We start from the raw sequence: 22,774 nt of genomic DNA, 5'->3' as shown, positions 1-22,774 counted from the left end.
TCGTGCATCCTTGTCAAGTTATGTCTCACAAGCTACAAGCAAGTGGAACCTTGGTCTAGGTCAAGAACCAATTCCACCTGGACATGTCGACAGACCAGTTCTAGGTTGCTCGAAACCAAAGGGACATGTTTTGAGTAAGGAAGGTCGTCATTAAGTCAAGCATGCGAGACACACATGCGATTCCGTGAAATGTTATATTATTTGTTATATGATCCAGTTGCTTTGTGCTTGTTCGATTTGTTGACAGTTGCGCAAGTTCTTCCGGTGGTCACCGTATATGTAGGAGAAATCGACCTGGACCCGTGTCAATGGAAACGTGTAGCACAACTCATCGTAGAGACTTTGTCGTCACTGAATTGGTTGCTGACCCTACAAACAGCCCACCAGACAGTGTGATCCCACTGTAGCGGGTACTTTGTTAGAGTGTGATCTGATTTCTGTGGATGCTTCCGTTCTTCACTCACAAGACAACAAGACTCTGCAGAACCCAGCTTCGAGCGATATGATGTTGGCTTTGCAGCGATGCTGCGACGCCAGATTCCATTTGGGTGGGAAGCAGACGATTTGCTGGGAAAGTCGCATGCGTGTGATTAGCTGGCACCGGATGTTCCCGAGCTTTCGCCATAGACTTATGTAAATTGGTCCGACATGTTGTAGATCGTGCCAAGATATGTTTCAGCACTTTTGAAGAACGCCTTCTTCGCAGACACTGCGTCCGATCGATACTCAAAAGCCAAGTATCGGCTGCTCCGTTAGACATGTGTAGGAGCTAGCGGGATAAAGCAGAGGAAGATGACGCACAGAGCTTCTTCTGATGAATGATACTGCGCTGGAGGAGAAGAAGCCGATGAGACCGCTTCGGTAAGATATTTTGCAGTAGCGTCATCGAGCCCTAGCAGTTAAATACCTTTGTTTAAGCAGGACTTGGCAAATTGTGCTCGGACCAGGTGGAGAATCGCCCAGATTAGTTTCTGTCTCTGCCTAGATCTCAGTATATTGTCAGTATGAGAATGGTAGTGAGAGTCAGGTGTATGCAAGAAAAGGATGACTGACGTAATATCAGCTCCAGCAGTCTGATACTTGGCGCTGAAGCTGTATAGCATGAACAGAGTAAGCTAGCGGTCTCGACGCGATGGTGAGATCCCCGTCAAATGACCATCTATGCTAGTGTTGCTGCTACCTAGTGGCGATATAATGAAGGTCGTGTCCATACCCGTTCGGTAAAGATGTATAGAAGGTATAGTAAGGAGAGATGCATAATTGATACCATCCTGACACTTGCGACGGTTGCGACCGCTTGAAGCTTGCAGGGCCGATCCACGGAAGCCTGAGCCTTCATTATCTTCAGAACTGCTATCACCGCAACTAAATTCGCGGTTGGGTAGCATTTGCATCTTCCAGGGATATAATGCACAGCGAGTAGTGCTTATCAACATACTCCACGGAATGATGTGTAGATGATGCTGCACACCAGCGCTGTAGTGATGAATATAGACCATCAACAGTGTAGCCCTTAGAGGATATAGGGAATTAGCTGGCCCTATTATCCAGAGGACGAAGAGAAGAGTATAATGTGCACCTCTTGAGGTGAGAGCTTGACAGGTTCTTATTGACGGGGTATAGAAGGCGGATTAAGAAAGATCAGAGATGAGAATATGGTAAGCCATGGGCGTGAGTCGCGTTGAGCAAGCGACTGACCCAGTAAAAGAAATAAAGAAAGTAGTAGCTTTGCTTAGAGAGGTGTATATAGATCAGACGATAGTATAGTATCGCTCATGAGATGAGAGCCATGTTAGGGGTAGTCATAGTTGAGATACCCTTTGTCTATAAAATCTCTTTTCTGTGTTATGAGAAGGATAATAAAGAAAGGAAAAACTCAGATGAGAGAAGAATCAGGACCCGTATTTATAGCTGCTCATACCAGGAAGAGATGGAATACAATCGCCGCGGTGATGGTCGCTTACAGTGACGGGGATACGTAGTGACGGAGACATCCAGTGACGGCGTAAACGGGGTGTAGTGATTTGGAATATGGGGTGGCGTTTTTATGTTAATAGACAGGGTGAAGAGATGGACAACCTTAAGAATCTAGTGGGCTTTTGATCATGGAATATGATAATCGTGAATTCGCACCTTCACGATATCTAGGAAGGTAATATGCCTACAGTGACGCTTATATCAGGCGAATGATTACATTCATTATCAATAGCTTAACAGGCAGTATTTGTGTGCAAGTCCGAGACCGGAAGACTTTTATTCCATGTGGTTGGCCAAACTCCTTAAAACATTGCTGCCAATACTATATACAGTACAAAAAGGTGATCCACAGATGACAAACGAAATATAGGTCTTTCAAAAGAGTGGACGGGACAAGCCCAAGATCATCTGTGTCATGCCACATGCACATGCACGGGCATTTGTCAAGTATCTGACAAAAGAAAGTAAACGAGTGGTAGGCTGCAGAGCCATCCAGTATGGCTTCTCAGCAGACCCAGATCGAATCATCATCGCAACATAGACATTAACAGGCATCCCACATCCCAAATCATAAACATGTCAGTCATATCATAACAATCATAGCAAATGCCACTGCAGCCCAACCTATTCCCCACGCGATGCACGCAAAACCAAAGCAAAATCAAAAACCACAACAGTTCAAAAGCAATAAAACAGAAACCCGAATCCAAGTCATATGCAAAATGTAAGCAAGCGCTCGATATGTTCCGTCCCGTTGTTCCGTTGGACTGCCTGCGACGCGCAGGCAATGTCCCATGGTGAAAATCAAAAGATGCCATCCGTGAAAGAAAGTCATAGAAATCGACGAGAAGGTGTGGAGGTAGATGTAAACGACTGCAACATATTTCAGATGCTCGAGAAATCCACACTCAACTCGGAGAATGAGAAAACGCTGGTACGCCGATAAAGCCGAAGGAGTGCGAAACGTAGAACAACATCGCTAAATTGTCAGACGAGGTCATCATGAAGCTAGTCCGTAAGATATATCCAGTCGAAGTGAATGGTAAGCTGTCTATGTATGTATATGGCTAAATCTGGCTAAAACTGGCCAACAGTCGTATGTCGTTAAAGCATGTAGAGAGAAGGTGTACGTCTGTCTAACTGTAGACGACGTAAAGGAGGCGGAGGTGGAAGCACAGAACTCGATCAGTTTGCTTGTTTGGATGCAGAAGAAACGCAGGCAATGTAACTTTGTCTGGGCACGGTGGAGATAGAGGGAGAGAGAGGAGAGAGCTGAGATGGGCGATGTACGGTCGGCGTGACCCAACCATCGCGGGGCTAAACTACTGGCTGAAGCCGGAGTCTTCCTCCTTTACGGGGGCGACACCATATTCCTGAACCATGCGTCTGAAGTCTCGGATAACCTTTTCAGGTACCCGGTCCCACATGAGGGAACGAGAGTAGACTTCAGAGGTAGCCTTGTTCGGAAGCTTGTGGGCAACGTTACCACGCATCGCAGCGAGCGCCTGCTGCAGATTAGAAGGCTGCTGCTGCTGCTTGTAGTCGACACCCGCATCATCAAAAGTCGTCAAGGAGTTGTACTGGTCCGCGTTGAGAGCGAAAACCTGCTCCTGTTCCTGCTGCTTGGAGGGCATGGCCAGGGTGTTGTGGAGTTCATCCAGGTTCGACGGTGCCGCTGTGCCGGTCATCTGAGCCATCTCGGCTCCAGTGATGGTGGTAGGCATGGGCATGGCCGACGAGGAAGCCACAGCGCCTTGGCCCTGAGCAAGCTCGGGCGGAGAGGAAGACAGAACAGCCCGGAGGACATTCGCGGACTCAGCGCGATACTCCTCCGAGAGCTGAGGCATGGAGCGAGCCGACAGCGTAGAGCTGTTGGAGGCAATGAATGCTCCGAAGAGAAGGCACATGTAAAAGGCGTTCCAGCTGAAGGGGTAGTCGCTGGTCGCAGACTTTTCCTTATCGTTCGTGGAGACCACCAACGAGGAAGAGTGTGCCGTCGAGGTGGGAACAGACTCTGCGTCAAGGGAGAGGCTGTTCACCATAGTAAAGTCTTCCCAAGGACTGCTGTCCATGGTCAAGTTCTCAAAGTCCGAGAACTCGGTGGTCATCGCAGGAGCGGCGGTTCGTGCGTGTCTCTCAAGCTTCTCCACGGTCTCCTTGAGGATGTTGTTCTTCTTTCGAAGATCAGCAGTCTCCAAGGTGTGCACCCGGATCAGTTCATCCTTCTCCATGTGCATGGTGTTGATGTACTGTGTGATTTCCTGCTGGGCGGCCATCCATTCGCTCTTCTCGCGAAGGAGTTCGGCCTCCCGTAGGCGCATGTTCTGCAGTTCCTCCTCGAGGTCGCTAATGACCTGGGTGAACTGCTTCTTCTCCTCTTCCAATTTCTCGGTGTGGAGCTTCTTGCGCTGACGGGAATCCAAACTAGAGGACAAGATTAGATATGGGCTGATGTCATCAATGTAAGGGGGAGAGGGGGCAATGGGTACTTACGCAGCTTGACGGTTCCTCAGCAGCCGCTTCTGTTGTTTGAGTTCTTTGATCTCCTCCTCATTGGTCGACTGGCTGATCAGCTGGTCGATGTTGCTCAACGTCCGTTCTGCAGGAATCTCAAAGCGAGCGTTCTTCTTCCGGATCCCATCCCGGCGCACACTCAAGGGGGAACTGTTGCGGTAGGTCGGGCTCTTGGTTGGCCGCGACATGGCATCAGGCAGATCCGTTGCAGCGGGCATCCAGCCCTGACTGGACTGCGGCGACATAGCCACAGTGGCAGGGTGAGCGAAGGCCATGCCGGGACGGTAGGACATAGAGGGGATGTTGATGGTGCTGACAGGACCGACGGCACCGCCAGCAAAGGGGGCTGACGAAGCGTGATCCAACTCGGAGGGAAAGTGATCGTACATGGCGGTAGGAGTGCAGGAGCCCGATTCCTTTGCAAGCTGCCAGGAAGCCTGGTGGCCGTAGGGAGCGGATGGATGAGCGCCGTCTACCCGCATGAAAGGATTGGGGGCGGTTTCAAAGAAAGCGTGGCCGACTTGGGAGTTGTGACGGGACTGTGTGCTAGAGACGGATTGGGAGAAATCGGACCAGACGGAATCTCGATGCGCAAATGCATCGGGTGCATGGTCATATGAGGTTCTCCGGTGGTCGGCAACAGTGGAAGGAAGTTCGGGGGAAGTAGAGTCGAGGATCTTATCATCAAGTACACTCATGTCGTCTTCTTCTGAATATGACGGTTTGGCATCCAATGTAGAGGGGGATTGTTGGTAGAAGTCAAAGGATTGTTGAGAATACCTTGCCATAACTGTGAATGTGTATATGACGAGGATAAAGATGAAAAAAGGTGGCTTTGATCAAGGAAAAAAGCCCGTGGTTGCTTGTAGAGCAGTCAAGAGGCGGTGTGTAAAATAAAGGTTCGGGAAAAAAAACAGGTCAAGAGGTGCGGGGTTTTAGGGTGGTTGGTGAAAGTATTTAGAAAGTCTCAAGCTTGTGTAAGAATGGGAGGAATGAAGAGATAACCCGTGAGAAGAAAGACGAGAGAGTATAATCTCGAAAGAGTCTCAAGGGAGGAGGATTGGGGGGAATGAAAAAGGATAAGATGGGAAGAGAAGTAGATCGATCGGGTGGTGGTCAAGGTGTAGAGTAGTAGAGAACTAGCGAAGTGGAGGCAGAAGAGGAGCAGGGGAGGGAAGAAGCGGAATAAGTATAATATGAAGGAGGAGGGGAGGAAAGGTAAAATCGAGGTCTCTTGTGATCAGACAGAAACCTCTCGCGAAGAGAGTTTGAAGTTCAGTATATTGATTGATTGTGATGGAGGACAAGAGCAAGTGACAAGCGGGAGGGGGAGTCCATATATCCTTCGGGGCTGAATCAGGAAACATGCGATGAGGGAGTCCCTGACCAAGTTCAGAATAGTAAGACTGCTTTTCGACCCAGCACGAAAATCTTAGGATGAGTGAATATTTTTTTTTGTCTTCCAGAAATTAAAAATTAAAATAAAGAAAAAGTAATATTCAGATTAAAACCCCAAGAAATAAAAAATGCGAATAAAAATAAAAACACTAACTATAATCATAACCATACTTTCTCTCTGGGACCTGACCCATAACCTACAGACGGACCAACAGCGGCAATCATGGGGGTAACCAGAAAAATAGGCACTAGAAAAAAATATGGGAGAGAGAAAAAGAAAATAACAAAAATAAAAATAAAAAATAAAATAAGGAAAAAATCAGGAAGAGAAGCAGAGTGAGTGAGCCCAAGAGAAAACACCCCAAAAGAAAAAAACCAAAACCAAAAAATCCCACCTAATTCCCGTGCCCATGATTTTCCCACGGCCTTCTTTCTTCCCTTCTCCATCGACCCTAAACAAAGTAGTAGGTAGAACCACAGACCACAGACCCATCGCTCGCACTTCCTCGCTCACTAATCGGCCGCACCCCCAAAACCACCCAACGAGCATCCGGCGGTCAGCGGAAAAGTCAAAAGACGAGGCGACATTTCTGACTGCTCCCGAGATTAACGAGGAGCGATCATTGGATGCTTCGTTGGGCAGACGTGCAGCTGGCAGGGGAACCTTTGGGACGAGAAGGGTGGATGAATAATCATCGTTCCTGGCTGGTTACTCGCCCAGTGCTTTTGACTAGAGACGAATCATGATCGTGACGCTGCTCGTGTAGTACCCATGATGATTGATCTTATCCCCTGGGTTGGTAAAGGTTGAGGTTATTCACATCGTCAAATGTAGGTACTAACTAGCGGACTAAGGAGGCTAACTAGCGAGAATATTGCTGCTCTGGAAGAATCCCGATGATCGCCTTGCCGGTAGTCTACTATCTACTGTAGTACTTTATTGTAGGCCTAACCTTCTTCATTTTATTTCCCAATTACATCAAAGGAAGCATCACCTTTATCCCTGAGAATATACTTACTATTTACTACCTAATCCATTTAGCAATAGTAGTAGTAGAAACTAGAAAGTAGGAGATACCTACCGACCTTAGTAAGTGAGTATGCTTTTCACCAGACGCGACTCATACATAGTGCAGGATGTGATAGATGATAGGCCGAAGGAATTCGGTGGGATCTTCCCCCCAACTGTCGCATAATTAGAAGAGAATAATAATCAACCCTAACCGCCAAACCTAACCAACAATATCGACAAAGAGCCCTCGCCCGTCAATAACGGCGGCTATATGCCGTTGCCTGTCTCAACTAACCTTAACTTTTGACTTTGGGAATACCAACATCAGTCAATCATCCGGACCGATGGATAGCCGCTCGGGATGAGTTCTCAACTGGGAGTCTACTTTTCGTAGATACTACCCTTCCCAGTGAGTGCCGGTCTCCGGGTAAAGAGTGGGTTAGAGACCGGAGTCGTACTAAGTAAGTCCGTAGTAGGAGGAGTAGGGACCATAAGTTTCCATGCTAGTATAGTTAGTTAGTTAGATGTCTGTAAGTAGTGTAGTGGGTGCAGAGAGTGGTCGGTATCAGAACCATGGTTAGTATTACGGGTGGGGCCACAAATCGGATATCGAGAGCCTATCGATTCGATCATTCCTGACAGTACGACCCCTCTATCCGATACAGTCGAAACTTCCGTCAATCCATGTGCCTGTCCTTCTCTCTCTGTGTGTCTGTCTGTCTCTCTCTGCCAGTCGCTTATCCCGTAGCAGCCCGAACTCAGGCATGCGATTCCCTTCTCTATCCCTCCCGACAGTAATCGATTGAATCACATCCGGGAACGCAAAACGATTGATTGGTACCTGGGGTCCAGCACACTGGGTTCATGGTTTCAAGCACACACCACACCACAACACATCCCCTCCCTCCCTATTCATCCTCAGGTTCGATGATGATCCCATAATGTACGTACATATGTCGGTGGGTAGGTACCTGAACAACAGGCCCGTTCATCCTACCAGGACCTGAGGAGGAGGGGGGCTCTCTTGGCTCCTCGGTGTTTTGGATTTGGGAAAGATGATGCCCAAAAGAGGAGATCGTCTGTGCGCTCAGTCAGTGTGCATCCATCCCATGATCGACCCCTGGGATAGGGCGAGTCGTGAGTTACAGGACGATACCAAGAATACCAGACGATGAGGCCATACCCCCCTCCCTCCCCCTCATACTTTTTTTCTTCCGATGGGAGGAAGAGAGGGCAGGCGGGCGTGGGATCAGATGGACGGACTCGATGTCATACAATACATACGGGACACCATCACCCATCCCACACCCCCGGGCATGAAGCGTATCGCCCTCCAGCCTTCAGTTGCGGGCATGACCAATCATTCGCGCGCGCGACAGTGCGACATCCCTCATGGGCTGAGAGGAAACTATTTCCATTGTGATCATCAGCATTGCACGCCAGAGCGCTGGGAACCAAAAAAGCTCCTGAGGCTGGATCAGGCTGTTGATGCTGATGAAGAAGTACGGAGTGTTTCCTGCTAAGACCGGCTTAGAGGAGAGAATGATCCGATGGGCTAGCATCGCATCCTTCATTGAAGCCTCGTTCTTATCGTAATTCTTATTGTTGGTGTGATATGCCCGTGACAGCAGCCTCTCCCAAGCCTAGATGTTTGCTTTCACTTGCTATCATTATCATTCACCACTACCACAATGCTATACACATGCATCTATTTTGCTTTTTCCCCTCCATAGCACCTCGATAGAGAACCTAGGAAACCACCACGAATTCATCTCTGGTACCGTTAGGGCCGGCCCGTAGAAGGGGAGATCCATCCAACCCATCCAAAGCAGTTGATCCACAACCAATAACCACAAAGAAAACCAAACCCAGCCAGTCAGTCCACGGGTGGACGACAAAACAAAAACCAAAACAAAACAAAAGGGCCCTTTTGCCATTTCGGTTTAGACTGGGGTCATTGCCTGCCCGCGCGGCCCCCCTTCAATCGGCGCGCGCGCATCGCATGCACACCCGTTCTGTTGCGACACACCCTCACACACTGGCACCCGCGCCCGCCCGTGCTTTTCGAACCAATTCCATGACAGATTTACCTGAAATGCACATACCGCACGGAAGCTGCACCTCAGATGCAGAAACAAAAAAAAGCACGGACACACACACTCTCTCTCTTCTCATCGGATTTCATCTTGGACTGGATGCCCTCGAATCAAATACAGATATTAATCAGGTTTACGGTTTGATTGATTTAGATTTATTTCTTTTTGGGGATGATTGCCGAGCGGGTGTTTTTCTTTGCTTTTTTGGTTCTCGATTCTGGCGTTGATGCCAGGCTCTTAGTAGTTTAGTTTACTGTAAGTAAGCAAGTCACTGACTTACCTACCTACCTACCTCTGTGCTTCACTAGTCAGGCAGGTAGGTAGTAAGTAGTCAAGTTAAATTACCTCTTTTGGTATAAGCACCACCATCAACTTATGGAGCTTAATCCACTTTTGACGGTTCACCTGCATTTTCTTTCTTCTTCGTGTGGCGGTTGATACTAGTATCTATCTACTGTTAGGCTAGCCATATCCACTCACCCTTCTGTTTCGTCCTTAGGTAACCGTCTTACCTAAGTAAGTCAACGGCGGAGTCACGAGATGGAAGGTCATTCATTCATTTTCATTCCACAATTCTATCGACCGAAAAGAAGAATCACAAGGGGAAAAAAAAAAAAAAAAAAAGAAAACTTAATGTTTGTAATTTTCCCAATTAGGAAGGACACACAGAGTAAATTATCATCCATCGCATCCTCCATCCCGTCCCTCCCTCCCTCCACCTGTGACTATCACCAGTAACAGAATTCGTCATCCATCTAAGTACTCCGTACGTACTTTCCTATTACTCAACTAACCAACTAAATACCTACACACAAAACAAAAAAAAGAAAAAGATCAAAAAAAGATAATTGCCAGTAATTAACCCCAGGTAAGGCATCACTGCTTCTTCCCCCTTTCTTGCACTTTCCTGCGGGGAAACCAATCCAAACCAATCCAATCGATGTCATCGCATCTCGCTCGGATCCTTGGCCGTGCGCACCGCACGATCTGGGTTCTCATGCAGAGACAGGGCGAGTTTGGGTTGAAGCATATGGCCATCCATGGCCAAGGCAAAAAAAGGTTTGCGCCTATCTTTGCTTGGCTTGGCAGGAAGGAAGCAGGAGTAGAAAGCAGAAGCTAGAGCTGGAGCTCGAGCTCGAGCTAGACTTTCGAGCTTGGAGGTGGTGATGTGATGTGATGTGAGGCTGTAGTTGGTTGTATTGTGATTTTCTGCAGATAAGGGGTTGAGGTAGATGTGGTATGTGCCTTAACTAGACAATGTGCGTTGCCCTTGGTTTGCCTTGTCTGGGTGTTGCCATATGGCTTTTGGTGTTTCAAAATATGTAGGTAGGGTAGACCTACTAGTAGTAGTGAGTGAATGGTTGAGTAGTAGTCAGTATGTAGCAAGCTTTCCCATCTTCCATGATTGGCTTAATGCAGTGATGCTACAATACATATCCTCAGACGCTATAGCATCATAACTACTTACTTACCTACCACAGTAAATTCACTACGCTCATACTACTACTACTACTACCTGAAGAACCGAATGACGTCCGAGAACCTTCCCCTCCAATTCGGCCGATAGCATGATATCACAGCATCACCCTCCCCTCCTCCTAAACCAACGTGTCCTAGTCCCCATGATTCGAGGCATCAATACCCCGAAAATCCTCAATATGTAATCAAAATCTCAAGCAGCGAAGCATAGTACATAGTTACACAACAATGCCTGCGCCGATCCACATCCACCCGCCCCAAAGCAACAACATAACATAACATAACATAGTACGTAGTCTAGTTAGTCCCCGAAATCCTACAGTATGCACAAGGACCAAAGTAGCAACTAGAAAGTCCACTTACTTACCGCCAACTATCTACTATCGATAAGATGAAACAGACCAGAAGAATCCATGACCCACTCCACTGCACTATACTACTTATTTACTAGAATAGTATGTTAGTAGTTAGTCGAATCGGCAAGCAAAAGCAAGCAAAGCAAGCTTGGACGTTGTCACCGACCACTTACTGTGTATGTACGCGGAGGTTTGTTGGTATGTGCGCTGCGTAGTATTAGTGCAACAGAAAGTAGAAGAGAGGTATGAGTCACACTGTCTACGGCTTCCCCTCCTCTGGTTTGTTTTCTCGAAGCTTTACCGGTCTACATGATTTCCTAATTGGGATGGAATCCATCATCCCCTTGATGACTTGGTGTTTCAGGTTGTTGTTGTTGATGAGCTAGGATGGAGCTGTTATGGGGTTTTGTATGTGTGTTGATGTCATGGGTTGGTTCTGTTGCTTACTCTGTAGGCTTAGCCTTACTGGTCTGTGTTTATGTTATTGGTATACTGTGTAGAGAAGAACGAAGCTATTGTATGGAGTAAAATTGGATGCCACGTTTCACAGGTAGATAGGCAATTTTACCTTGTGGTACGTATAATCTAACCCAGAAAGACGGGATGAGAAGGAATTGAATGTATCGATCATCTCATCTACGCAGCGACTACTACCGATGTGCATTGGTATCGGGTACGCATGGAAATCCCAATAGCAAAGAGTCAGTCCGTAAGCATGTCATACTTATCCAGGGCCGGCAAAGCAGCGGTGCCCGCTATTCGCGACAATCGCGTGGAAGGTGAAATGCAAAAGAAGACAGAGAATAAAAAAGCAATTAACTTGCCCTACATATGCCTTCTGCTGCTGCTGCTGCTACTGCTACTGCTGATGCAATGCATGAACTTTGCCGGTGTTCAGATCATCTCATGCACCAAGTGAAGAGGGGACGAAGGAGCAGATTGCATCCGATATCGAGTCAGAAGCAAATCAGCAGTGAACAACAAAGACAAGGGAAGCAAACCCAATCGGATACGAGCCAAAAAGACAACTTGAAACAATACCCTAGAAGCAGTAGTATTCTTTCTTGGTGTTCTTTTTCTGTCTCAATTTCTCATTGGGCTAAGGCGAATCCTCATGGTGATTTGGAATTGCAGCAAAGGAGGCGAACATGTACGGTGTGCAGGAGTGGGTGGGAAGGGAAGAGTTGGGTGTGGGTATGGAACCTGACCGTTATTCAACCCGGGGTCCTGGATAGGATCAGGCCGGGGGAAAGGGGGTGGGTGGTCCGCGGCAGACAGACACGTGAATGCAGTCGACAAGTCCTAAATCTGATTTCTCATTTCGAAATTTGCCATCAGAACAAGGAGAAGGAGCATCTCGGGCCTGCCGTGACTGGCGACCTGTCCCCATTCCGGGTAATCGCTCGTCTTGCGATGACGATGCCGAGTGGCCATTCTGGCGGTGTACACCAGCCCCGGGTCCAATTGAAAGAGGCGAGAGAAGCGACCGGTGGAGTGGTGCTAATTGAACGGAAATTAAGACTTCGCCTCTTGAAGAAATCAGCGCATGCGGGCTGCTATCTAGGGAATTGGCCGTCAGCAATGGGTTGAGTTGATTCTTTTGGCTCTTACAAGGGATCGGATTGGACGTGATGGTAGCTCGACCACAATCATAACCACACTGCTCAGAAGCCAATGGCTTACGGACGATCGACGACGATAGGCTTATTCAGAGAGAATGCATAAATTGTGAGAGCATTGTCATACTCGAATTGAAAGAATTAAGGAAGCTCCCGGGTCAGTGGGCCGGTCAGTCTCGTTCTCGAAGATTGGCTTTCTCGGACTCGGTTGCATGATACCATTGTTGCCCAACGAGGCTGCTGATCGTATAAATTTAGTAGTTTGTATTACGAAGCAGGAAGTAGAGAGCGATGAAATGAGGTAATTCTGGGTGCTAAATGACTTGCAGTTGAGGATTGAGGTAGGATAGGATAGTAAGAATAGCATCTACTCTTTAGAACTGGAATAGTTCATTGCTAGGCACCAGAGTTGTAGTCAGTCAGTTCTTAGACACAGAACAAGCAACTTCCAGCAGCAACACCGCCCCAAGTCACGTTTCCCGGCCTGATCTACGGCTTTCCGCCAATCAGCGGTAGGCTGGGCATCCAAAGGAACAAAAGAGCCCTGGTTGACTACTCACCACTACGAAGCAAGTGACTAGTAACTACTAGTAGTATATCAATCTGCGGTATCATCTCCAGTTCCGTCCTCAACTGCAGTGAACAAAAGAAATTAACATAGTGGACCCCGTCGACCATTCTCGAAGACTCTGCCTATCGGATCCCACTTGCATCTTCCCCAGAAAGCTAAACGAGGGGCACCTCATCGGGTAGATACCAAAGTAACTATCTGAACTAAACTAAAGATGCAAAATATCGGTGTTGAAGGAATGTCGGTCATTGGGCCATTCCCCTCGTAACTGGTCCATCCGAGCCAATTGGCGGTGACGCTTGTCATCAGGCACAGACTGAATGACTGCACCGGTCCGTGATCTGATCGCCTTTTTCTTTTCTTTTTTCTTGCCTTGTACCTTCATCCTGGACATCTATCTAGTACCTAGTTGGTTAGTTAGTGAGTAGGCAGTATGGATATTCCCCATGCATACATACAGACTACGGCTTGTGGCATGTGGCGGTAGGTCGCTAAGGCCCCCCTCCTCCCCTCCTCAATCCCCGGAACAAACATCGTGCCACTGAGACCGCCCCAAGGAGCTTTTCTTAATTATCGCCTAAGCAAGGTCCCCCTGCCGGTAGTAGTCGGACGGAGCAAAGATTGTGCGTACAGATATGTACATGTATGTACTCTGTACGTGAGTAGGAGGATTGATGATAGGTGCCAGGACATCCGGTCCCCGGGCCAGGGCAGTAATAGCAAGCCACGAGGCAATGAGAAAGTCGGGACTAACAAACATGAAACAAGACCCCCAGGACAGGTGTTTCAACTCGACTTGCTTAGACTCGACTACTAAACAGCCTGGCTGGCAGCTTCTCGTTGGTGTCCGCAATCCGCATCCGCATCAGCACGGTTCAGGGCATGGCATGGCATGGCATGGAATGGCGGGTGTCGCGTCTCATCGTCGTCCTCCCGGCCGGCCCTAATCGCTCCAACCGGCACAAAGAACGCCCGTGCCATCCCGGAACACGCGGTAAGTAAGAGTTGGGTTAGGTAGAAAGACAAAGAGGGACTCGGAAAGGGAAAGGGAAAAAAAAGCAGCGTGGCTCGCCTTGGTCCATGCGAACCATATGGGTAAAGCAGCCATTGACAGGGCTAGGTTTTTGCAGTGCACCAGCGAGAGACCAGGTACCTCCCCTTAGCTGGTTATCTTCACCGTTAGTCGCTACACTAAAGAGCTAGCTTGCATTGCATTGCATCGGACGCGGATCCACGCTGTGGGGGTCGTCGGCTTTGATCGTCTTCGACCTGACTTCCTGTCAAGTTGGGGGAGTATGACTCACACGTCGGTCTGCCTGTGTCTCCCTCTCTCTGGGTTCGCCATGTGAGGACACAGGGGGGATGGGTACTGCCTGACGCCCCGGACTCACCCTGGGCAGCACGTGTGGCTAGTCTGAAGCAATGTCTGCAGCAGGGAAGTAAGTGAGATGTAGCATATAGTAATCAGAAACAGAAACAGAAAAAATGATATTCATCTCCATTGGTATGCTACCTATGGCTTCACCTCCTCAACACAACAACGTCATCATGTAGAACTACATTTCCAACTGTCATCCCTTACCAACCCATAGGACTTATCCAAGATCGTCAAACGGACTCGTATACACACCGTCTGCAAGTAAACAACATGCTGAACGCATAGGGGTATCTTCATCTGCGACTGGAACACGACATTCCGTAAGGCATCAAACTTTCAAGGCAGGCATTAATTGGCCACTATGTAATGAAATTATTTCCCTCTTATTCTCTGTTTCTTTCTTTCTGCTTTATTTGTTTTTCTTTCCTCTTGCCATTGCCCGTTTCTTGTTCTGTTTGGGGTATCCGTAAAATCCAAGCCAACTTCAATTACAGACTGTAGTAAGGTTAGTGGGTATGAATGTTTAGAGACGGATGTAGTCCTGTTGTTGCGACACCTCGCCAGTATCTGACTCGGGCGCGATGAGTTGGGGCTCATCCTCATCGAGATCGTCCGAATCGACGTCATCCGTGTCAATCTCATCGTACTCTTCTTCCTCGCTGGATGCGTCAGACTCTTCCGCAAGGCCCGTAGCATCTGTCTTAGAAGCGGCATTTTTCCTGATCTGTCCTGCCCGATCAACATGGGGGAGACGGCAGCGCTTCTTGTTGCAAACACCCTCATTCGCATAGTCTGGGCATTCGTGAACGTGTCGTTGGTCGCATTCGGCACCTTTTTCGCAATATCCTAAAACCGCAAAGTCCCTGCACACAGGAGCGCCCGGGGTCACACGAACATGGGCATAGCGACATTCGGGGTTGGAGCAGCGCCCTCGCAGGAAATGCACGCAGGCAGGGGATCTGTGGGGCGAGGGCTCATGAGAGAGATCACAACTTATACCTGCATTGCATTGACCAGTCTGGAGGAAGTCCTTGCACATTGCAACCTTGTTCGGGTCGTGAATATAGGGACATGTTGGTCCTTTGTAACAGCTGCCTAAACGTTTGAAGATCCTGATCAGCGTGATCCCGCAGAAGATGAAACAATAATGAGATGGGGGCAAGGGCCACTTAGGGCCTCGTGTAGGGAAAGCATTGGTACCCGTCGTAGTGAATCGCTGGCAAAGCGCGTTCTTCTTCTTGACCGTCATTGGTTTTCTATATTTGAAGTAAGCTTCCAAACTCGCCACATGGACAACACAACCGCCACCTTTTTGATGTAACAGCACCCAAGCGGTGGAGATTTCCGTTCTTGCTCCGGACAAAAGCGACGCCTGCCACTGTCACTCGTTTTGGCGTAGCGTTGGCAGTATTCGGATTATCTATGACCGGTAAGCTAGTTCGCTTGACCAGAGCATCTACAGCGCACGCACCAGACACTCGGATCAGCTTGCCACCACCGCGCGACACCCGAAACGGTATGTCGTTGACGAAAACCTGATACTCCCCTGACGGTTCTGCAGTAGTCGACACCTGAGGAGCCGCGAAGCCCGTAGAATGGACTCTGCCGACGCCCTGTGCGTAATTCATAACTCTCGCCTGCTCGACCTGTGCTCTCTTTTGCGCCTTTGCCTGGCGACTCTCCTCCATCGCCTTCGTCCTCGCTTGTGTCTCTTTGTCGTATATCGAAGTGTTGATGAGCTGCATATGACGATCGCGTTTCACAACCCACTCATTTGGTGTTGCAGATCGCGCCTCACCGTCTGTATCAGTCCCCGTGCCAGCTGGAGTAGCCGATCCAGGTGTACCTGATGTTGCGTTGTTGAGGATGAGGGTACGGTGGCGATGGGGAGCTACATGACGACCTCGTGAGTAGTGTCGTCCACGATAAGGCGCCCATCCGCGACCTCGGTAAGGAACATGCCGCGAAACGTGTTGGCCTGGAGCTATTTCACTACTGTAGGGAGACTCAGGCTGAGACTGTTGAGTTTTGTGCCTATTGATCTGGCCTGGTGGAGGTTAGAGGCCGGCACGGTTGTGGATAGCTAGAATGCGCTTACCAGCAAGCTGGCTGATTTTGGCCATCAGATCCTGATCTTCTGTCATTTTAACCTGAGTAGGCGGCCAAAGCCACGTTAGCAAGTCACTCAAAGTAGAATCTTTCGTCTATACTGGGTAGCTGAATGACAGACGCCGCTGAGTTGTAAGAGATGAGCTTGTGTTGATGATGCGGATGATGAAATGACGAACGCGGTGTGTGGCGGCCGATGGTCACGTGTTACTGCGCTTTGTACGGATGCCATTGCTGTCTATATTCTGACAATGACTACGGAGTACGGAGTATGTTATGAGATTTTCTACTTCAAACAAAGAAATACTCATTTCAGCTCGATGATATTGTTCTGTAAAAATGTGTGTTAGATGTCGGGCCTGTCATCTAGGCGCTCATAATATACTATCTAAACAGCCTGTATCAAATCACCCAAACCCCAAAGTAACGCCATGGCCCTTATGCTACATAGGATCCGTATCCTTAGACAACGTTCTCGAACTGTCCTTCGTCATTATCTGTCATCATGCCAGAAGGAGTGGCCTCCTCTTCAGAGCCATCCTCGAAGTTGTAGTCTCCCGGTGCGAGTTCATCCTTAGCATCGTTGTACATCGCATTGGCGTAGTTGCTTTCCCTCGCTTCGGGCTTCAGCTCCCAGGTCATAGCAAAGTCACCGGCTTTGACCAAATGCGCAACCATTTCCAAAGTTTGTTTGAGATAAGCCTCGGGCTGTCGCAGTCTCGCCTTGAGGTTCTTAAATGGCCAGTACTTGTATTCCCTGAAGCACTGGTAGATAAGATCCAACAGTTCGTTTTGAGGCATACGCGTGGTTTTGTTTTCCTGGGCCTTGGGCTTGGCTGGCCTCGTTGCTTGCTGGAATGGAAAGTATTCTGTAAGCCAAGTAGAACTAATAAGCACGGCAAAGGAAAACTTACCACAAAAGCACCCTTCTCTCCAGGCAATGCATTGCGCGGCTGGAGCATCTTGCCCGGAATCTTATCGATAAATACAGTCTCACGCTTCGGCTTGAGTGCCTCCAGAGCCTTCTTCTCAGAAAGGCGCCGGAATTCCTCATTCTCGACCGGAAGGCAGTTGAACTCTTCGCTCACGCTCCCCACCAGAGCCGTCTGTTCTGTTGCAATGTGAGCAAGACCTCCTTTGTCGCAGTAACAGGGTACATACTCGGCACAGTTTTTCTGACGTATGGCTCCCATTTCTTCTTGCGCTCCTTCTTCTTCATTTCCCGCTTCATCGACTCATAGAGCGCCGAACGCGCCTCGCCAAAAACCACCATTCGATTCTCATGACCTGGGAGGTCCCTCTCCGTGAAAAGGTACGTATTTTGCGTCAAGTGCGAAACGTTCTCTGAGGTTATCGTTTGCCGTTGCAGTAGGTAGTCTTTAGGAATATCGCGATTGTCTTCTCGTGCGTTTATGCGCAAACTGACCTACAAAGATCACAAAAGTCAGTCCGTGGTAACACAGAAACACAAACCGAGGTCCCTCGACAAAGTTCTTCGCAGATGGAGACATACCCGTTTGAGATCATTCTGTGTACCCTCGATCCTCATTGTCCCGATCTGAATTTCCTCGTCGTCATCGCCGGCGCTGTTTGACAGATGCGCCCAATGTTCCCATAGTGACCGGGGCAGCCGTGAAAGCCAGACGCTTTGGTTTGCAGCCGAGAAGTCTAGATCGCCCGCATCTTCATACAAGTCTTCATCGTCGATATCAGCGAGCACTGTATCCTTGCTGTCGGGATCCTGTTTGATATATGGGTCGGGTTTGATGTATGGGGTCTGGGAATCAGGCTCCTGTTTGACTTGGGGGACCATGGCGCCACACAGCCTAATACTGGAGCGAAAAAAAGTGTTGACTAATAGCCCAACTTTCCGAAGATAGTGAAGCGATCGTAACCGAGGCGTAAGGGAGCGACAAGTCAAGGGGTTAGATGAGTCCAAAGGAAAGCGTCAGTGACGTACGCGATGTTGAAGCTTCGAATGGGGAAGATGCGTCGCCGCAAGCAAGAAACCCGCCGCCCGAGCGGGTCGTCAAAGGCGGTGGACAACTTGCGCTTTGAATAGGAAAACATTAACACAATTCCATTCATACTTCTGCCTCAGCGTCCTAGCTTTCAACTTTAACATTAACCTAAAGACTTTGCTTTTGCTCAAACTACTAGACACGGCTGTTACAAGTCAGCCCACACAATATTTGGAAATCCCTATCCTGAGGCTGTAACCCCCGTCACTAGAAATGTATTTCTTGGGGAGGTACAGGACGGAGTCTTAGTATACCATGAAGGGTCGGAGTACTCAAGCATTAGACAGGAATACCCCATTGTATCATTTTGCCCAAGGTCAGTAGTCAAAGAACGTTGCAAATCTCTAAATTAGATGTGCTGCATTGAGTGCTGTGCTTGTAGTCCCTTATCGATAAGCTCCCCAGCTTCACTTCTCCTCCATCGGCATTCCACGCCATATTCCTGACGTACACCACCTCATCAACCCCTCTGCCCATCAAGAGAACACCAACACCACTTCCACCCGCAATTACCCGCCTACTCGAGTACCATATCCCACATCAACCTCACAATCACATACCAGTCTCATAACCACACCCATATGGCCTCCCAAAAAATCACCTCCGCCCTCGCGGAGATCGAATCCTCCGCGAACCCCCAAAACAAGCTGCAGCTCTACAACAACCTCCTCAGCGACATCGTAGCAACATCCACAGAACTCCAGATCTCCAGAGACCTAATCTACTTCCTGGACTCCGTCCTCAGCGAAGACATCAGCATCGTCGCCGCCCGCCCCATCCTCGACTCCTTCATCGCCGTCCTCCGCAAACTCACCCAAGAAACCCAAATCAGCGTCGGTCAACACGCCATCACCCTCCTCCAATCCCGCTCTACCTCCGTCGAAGAACAAGATGCACAGATCCGCGAGCTCCTCGCAGATGCCTACGAAGCCGAAGGCCAGTACACCGACGCTGCGAAAGCCCTGCAGGGCATCCACATCGACAGTTCGCAGCGGCTAGTCTCCGACGCCGCCAAGGTGCGACTATGGATTCGGATCGTGAGATACTACCTCGAGGAGGATGATACCACCAGTGCGGAAGCGTTCTTGAACCGCATCAAGAACCTGCCGAGTAAGATCGAGGATCACGAGTTGAAGCTGCATTTCAAGCTATCCCAGGCTCGTATTCTGGATGCTCGTCGACGCTTTCTCGATGCTAGTCAGGAATACTTCAATGTTAGTCTTGCGGCGGGAGTGGATGAACAGGATCGGCTGCAGGCTTTGGCGGCTGCTATTCGGTGCGCGGTGCTCGCTCCGGCTGGACCGCAGCGGTCTCGGATCCTCGCTACGCTGTATAAGGATGATCGGTCGACGTCGGTGGATGAGTTTGCTATCCTGGAGAAAATGTTCCTCGATCGGTTGCTGAATCCGGAGGAGGTGGCTGCGTTTGCGCAGCGGTTGGCGCCGCATCAGTTGGCTGTGACGGCGGATGGGTCTACCGTGCTGGATAAGGCTGTTGTTGAACACAATTTGGTTGCGGCTAGCAAGCTCTACGAGAATATTACGACCGATGCGTTGGGTGCGATTCTGGGGCTCCAGGGGAGTGGGGACTTCACGGCGGGGGAGAAGGCGGAGGATTATGCGGCGAGGATGGTCGAGCAGGGTCGTTTGAAGGGGAGTATTGATCAGATTGATGGGATAATATACTTTGATGGAGGGAATGCCACTACAGGACAGCATATCCGGCAGTGGGATGCTGGGGTGCAGGGTCTGGCTGAAGATGTGGAGAGAGTGGCTACGAGCATCACCAATGCGTTTCCGGTGAGTCCTATTGTTTGAGTGCTATTGCGGACTAAAGTGAGCTAACATAACAGTAGGATTTTGCAGCTGGACAGCCGACAGTGCATTGAGGGTATGAAATGATACACCATGAATCAGAAATTAGCTAGCGACATGTTTATTTCACAGGCGTAATGATAAGAAGATGCGCAGAATACATGGTACATGGTACATGTGGTTGATGGTCGTTAGAAGCGTATGTTATATCGTGCGTCGCATGTAGGTGAAGATCAGGAGCTGTGACCTGTGTCGGAAGTGATGTATCGAGCGGCTCGGATGATTATTAAAATTGGCCATGTCTCAAGCCAAAGGGGCATCCAAGTCTGTGTACCCATGGACAATTCCGAGTTGCCTCTTTGTGTATGCAAAGAGACAAATGTCATCTGCTGTGGCAGGTCGTAGCATATGCACGCGCAGGGATACAGCGACGTGCCATATAGCTGTGCGCGACACCGCTATGCGGATTGGTCTGTACCATTTCAGGCACGATGCATAAAATCGAAGCTCAGGGGGATGGATGTCAAACACCCCGACACGATCGCTCATAACGGCGCTGCTCGCCACAAGAGCGTCAAGCTCGACTGGCATATACAAAAGCCGAGGCGAAAGAAGGTCTGTAGAAGAACCAAGTCCGACAGTCCATCGACCTCATCTCAAATACCGCGGCAGATGATCTTGCCTAACATCAATCTCCGTGCGAACGGTAATATCCAGCCAGCTAGTATCATTACTCTTAACACTGGAGGGCAGACCGCCCTCACTCGAATCCGACCTTCTCGGGACACCATTTTCCAACTTAATAGACTCCGCAGTGGAAGTCTTGCGACCCGTAGCCACAAAGTTCGAGGTACTGACATCGGTATTCCCATAATAGGGGACCTCGTTCCGGTACTTGTAGTTATTGCTCGAGAGCTTTCCTCTCGGAAACAGGCCTCGGATGGTGGGCAGACAAGAGCAAATCAGCCCAATGGAGGGCTCAATATGCGTCCATAGCGTAGCTTGATAGACGGTATAGGTCATATCCGACTCATTGATCCAGAAGAGGACGACAACGCGGAAGATACTCGCGAAGCAAACGAAGCCGCCGAGAGCGAAGACGCCGTTGATGGCGAGTTTGTCTTGCCAGGCGCGGTGGAGACCCCAGATTAAGGGGATGGGGAGGGCTAGGAGGACGAAATCCATGACCACGTTGAAGATTTGGTTGACAACGATTAGGGTATAGCCGTCTAGGCATTGGCCGTCGACGCTTTGGTCCCAGTAGGCTTTTAGGGGGCGGCATTGGAGAGCGCAGGCGAGGAAGACGCCCAGGCCCCAGAGGCTTATGAGGACGTTGATGCTGAAGGATGTCCATTGGAAGGTGCGGGTGGTGAAGATGCGGCGGTAGAAGCAGACGATTGACACTTTGATGAGGGGACAGAGGGAGAAGTAGGTGAATTGGTTGGCGAGGAAGATCTGAGGTGGGTTAGTTGGTGAAGAAAAGATGGGATGTGAGTGTGGTAGGGAGCGGATAGTACCTTGTAGAAGTTCATCATTGTCTCGTTGCTCAAGTTGCTTTGATGAGAGCCGTTGCCGCCGATGGTAACCCCTTTGGTTGATTATTAGCAAGGTTGTATACTATGTATTGGTTAATAAATTCCAGGATAACTCACAAAGTGAGAGTTCAATGAGCATGCCGATTAGCAGGAGCATGCATGCGAAGCATAGGTAGTCGTCCACCCCAAAATGTACTTTGCGTTTGAATCGGGCGACTATGCGTAGAATGACTGCTAAAAATGCGAGACTAACAAGCACCGTAACGATGCTTATCATTTCAACTCCTCTCGATGTAGGAGCCATGTTGGACAGGGTGTTACTGGGAACAATGGTTTTAGGAAATGAAGAATGGGTATGAACGAGTGTTTGATTGAGCGAGGGTAAGCAATATGATGCCTGCGATCATTACGCTTCGTAGTCCATTTGGGCGGTAGATATGGAAATGAGTGTTGATAACGAATGTTCAGGTAAAATGAGGAGGGTGCTGAGATATAACGAAGGCAACCCGAGCATATGCCGAAGCATGAACTACTATGTGAATTGGGGAAAAAGGGACAGAGCTACAAAATAGGGTGGAAGCCTATTGAATATGTATGGAGTGGACCAAGGGTATCATACCTCGAACGCTTGATCGCAGGGAAAAGTGGTAGATCTAGATATGGGCCCTCTTTCCGTATGAGGATACTCACCGCGCCCATAGAGCAGGGAGCCAAAGGACCCATCATCTTGTGAGCTTAAAAGCAAGCCTCTCATTTGCGGGTGCCTCTTTTTCCACACAATCCACAAACTGGAATTTTTGGTTCTTTGAAACGCACCCGAAAAACCATTCACCAGTGCACGCTGATAGCCTCCATGGTGTGCTAAGCAAGTGGAGCCGGTCGTATGACTTGAGTC

At 49.1% G+C, this 22,774-nt stretch overlaps 7 protein-coding genes across 7 annotated transcripts; 2 read left to right on the top strand and 5 right to left on the bottom strand.

The window, feature by feature from the left end:
* Positions 1 to 241: 241 nt before the first annotated feature.
* Positions 242 to 901, bottom strand: BO85DRAFT_49912 (uncharacterized protein). The gene is made up of 2 exons (XM_025664056.1): positions 465 to 901; positions 242 to 401 (listed from the first exon to the last, which is right to left on the bottom strand). Exons 1-2 carry the CDS (start codon positions 758 to 760, stop codon positions 329 to 331), a joined length of 369 nt encoding a protein of 122 aa, XP_025514359.1. The 5' UTR covers positions 761 to 901; the 3' UTR covers positions 242 to 328.
* A 2,146-nt stretch (positions 902 to 3,047) lies between these two features.
* On the bottom strand, positions 3,048 to 5,454 carry BO85DRAFT_49763 (putative bZIP transcription factor). Its single transcript, XM_025664002.1, has 2 exons — positions 4,471 to 5,454; positions 3,048 to 4,401 (listed from the first exon to the last, which is right to left on the bottom strand). Exons 1-2 carry the CDS (start codon positions 5,277 to 5,279, stop codon positions 3,300 to 3,302), a joined length of 1,911 nt encoding a protein of 636 aa, XP_025514358.1. The 5' UTR covers positions 5,280 to 5,454; the 3' UTR covers positions 3,048 to 3,299.
* Positions 5,455 to 11,404: 5,950 nt separating this feature from the next.
* BO85DRAFT_49747 (uncharacterized protein) lies at positions 11,405 to 12,497 on the top strand. The gene has a single exon (XM_025663992.1). The coding sequence runs from the start codon at positions 11,664 to 11,666 to the stop codon at positions 12,420 to 12,422; it is 759 nt and encodes a 252-aa protein (XP_025514357.1). The 5' UTR covers positions 11,405 to 11,663; the 3' UTR covers positions 12,423 to 12,497.
* Positions 12,498 to 14,446: 1,949 nt separating this feature from the next.
* On the bottom strand, positions 14,447 to 16,646 carry BO85DRAFT_49717 (CCCH zinc finger protein). The gene is made up of 3 exons (XM_025663986.1): positions 16,499 to 16,646; positions 15,709 to 16,447; positions 14,447 to 15,656 (listed from the first exon to the last, which is right to left on the bottom strand). The coding sequence occupies exons 1-3, from the start codon at positions 16,542 to 16,544 to the stop codon at positions 14,924 to 14,926; spliced, it is 1,518 nt and encodes a 505-aa protein (XP_025514356.1). The 5' UTR covers positions 16,545 to 16,646; the 3' UTR covers positions 14,447 to 14,923.
* Positions 16,647 to 16,814: 168 nt separating this feature from the next.
* BO85DRAFT_469670 (transcription factor IIF subunit TFG2) lies at positions 16,815 to 18,481 on the bottom strand. Its single transcript, XM_025662344.1, has 4 exons — positions 18,023 to 18,481; positions 17,671 to 17,935; positions 17,424 to 17,620; positions 16,815 to 17,361 (listed from the first exon to the last, which is right to left on the bottom strand). The coding sequence occupies exons 1-4, from the start codon at positions 18,320 to 18,322 to the stop codon at positions 16,972 to 16,974; spliced, it is 1,152 nt and encodes a 383-aa protein (XP_025514355.1). The 5' UTR covers positions 18,323 to 18,481; the 3' UTR covers positions 16,815 to 16,971.
* Positions 18,482 to 18,614: 133 nt separating this feature from the next.
* BO85DRAFT_450441 (COP9 signalosome subunit CsnD) lies at positions 18,615 to 20,504 on the top strand. Its single transcript, XM_025660377.1, has 2 exons — positions 18,615 to 20,329; positions 20,386 to 20,504. The coding sequence occupies exons 1-2, from the start codon at positions 19,112 to 19,114 to the stop codon at positions 20,416 to 20,418; spliced, it is 1,251 nt and encodes a 416-aa protein (XP_025514354.1). The 5' UTR covers positions 18,615 to 19,111; the 3' UTR covers positions 20,419 to 20,504.
* An 81-nt stretch (positions 20,505 to 20,585) lies between these two features.
* On the bottom strand, positions 20,586 to 22,183 carry BO85DRAFT_497188 (uncharacterized protein; the record flags this gene model as incomplete). The annotated part of the gene is made up of 3 exons (XM_025663988.1): positions 20,586 to 21,799; positions 21,862 to 21,932; positions 21,997 to 22,183. 3 exons carry the CDS (start codon positions 22,181 to 22,183, stop codon positions 20,996 to 20,998), a joined length of 1,062 nt encoding a protein of 353 aa, XP_025514353.1. The 3' UTR covers positions 20,586 to 20,995.
* Positions 22,184 to 22,774: the final 591 nt, after the last annotated feature.

The sequence above is a fragment of the Aspergillus piperis genome, assembly GCF_003184755.1.
Source record: "Aspergillus piperis CBS 112811 unplaced genomic scaffold BO85scaffold_12, whole genome shotgun sequence".
NCBI classification, from domain to species: Eukaryota; Fungi; Ascomycota; class Eurotiomycetes; order Eurotiales; family Aspergillaceae; genus Aspergillus; species Aspergillus piperis.
The sequence above is the reverse complement of the archived record's forward strand: the minus strand, read 5'-3'. Positions and strand labels throughout refer to the sequence as shown.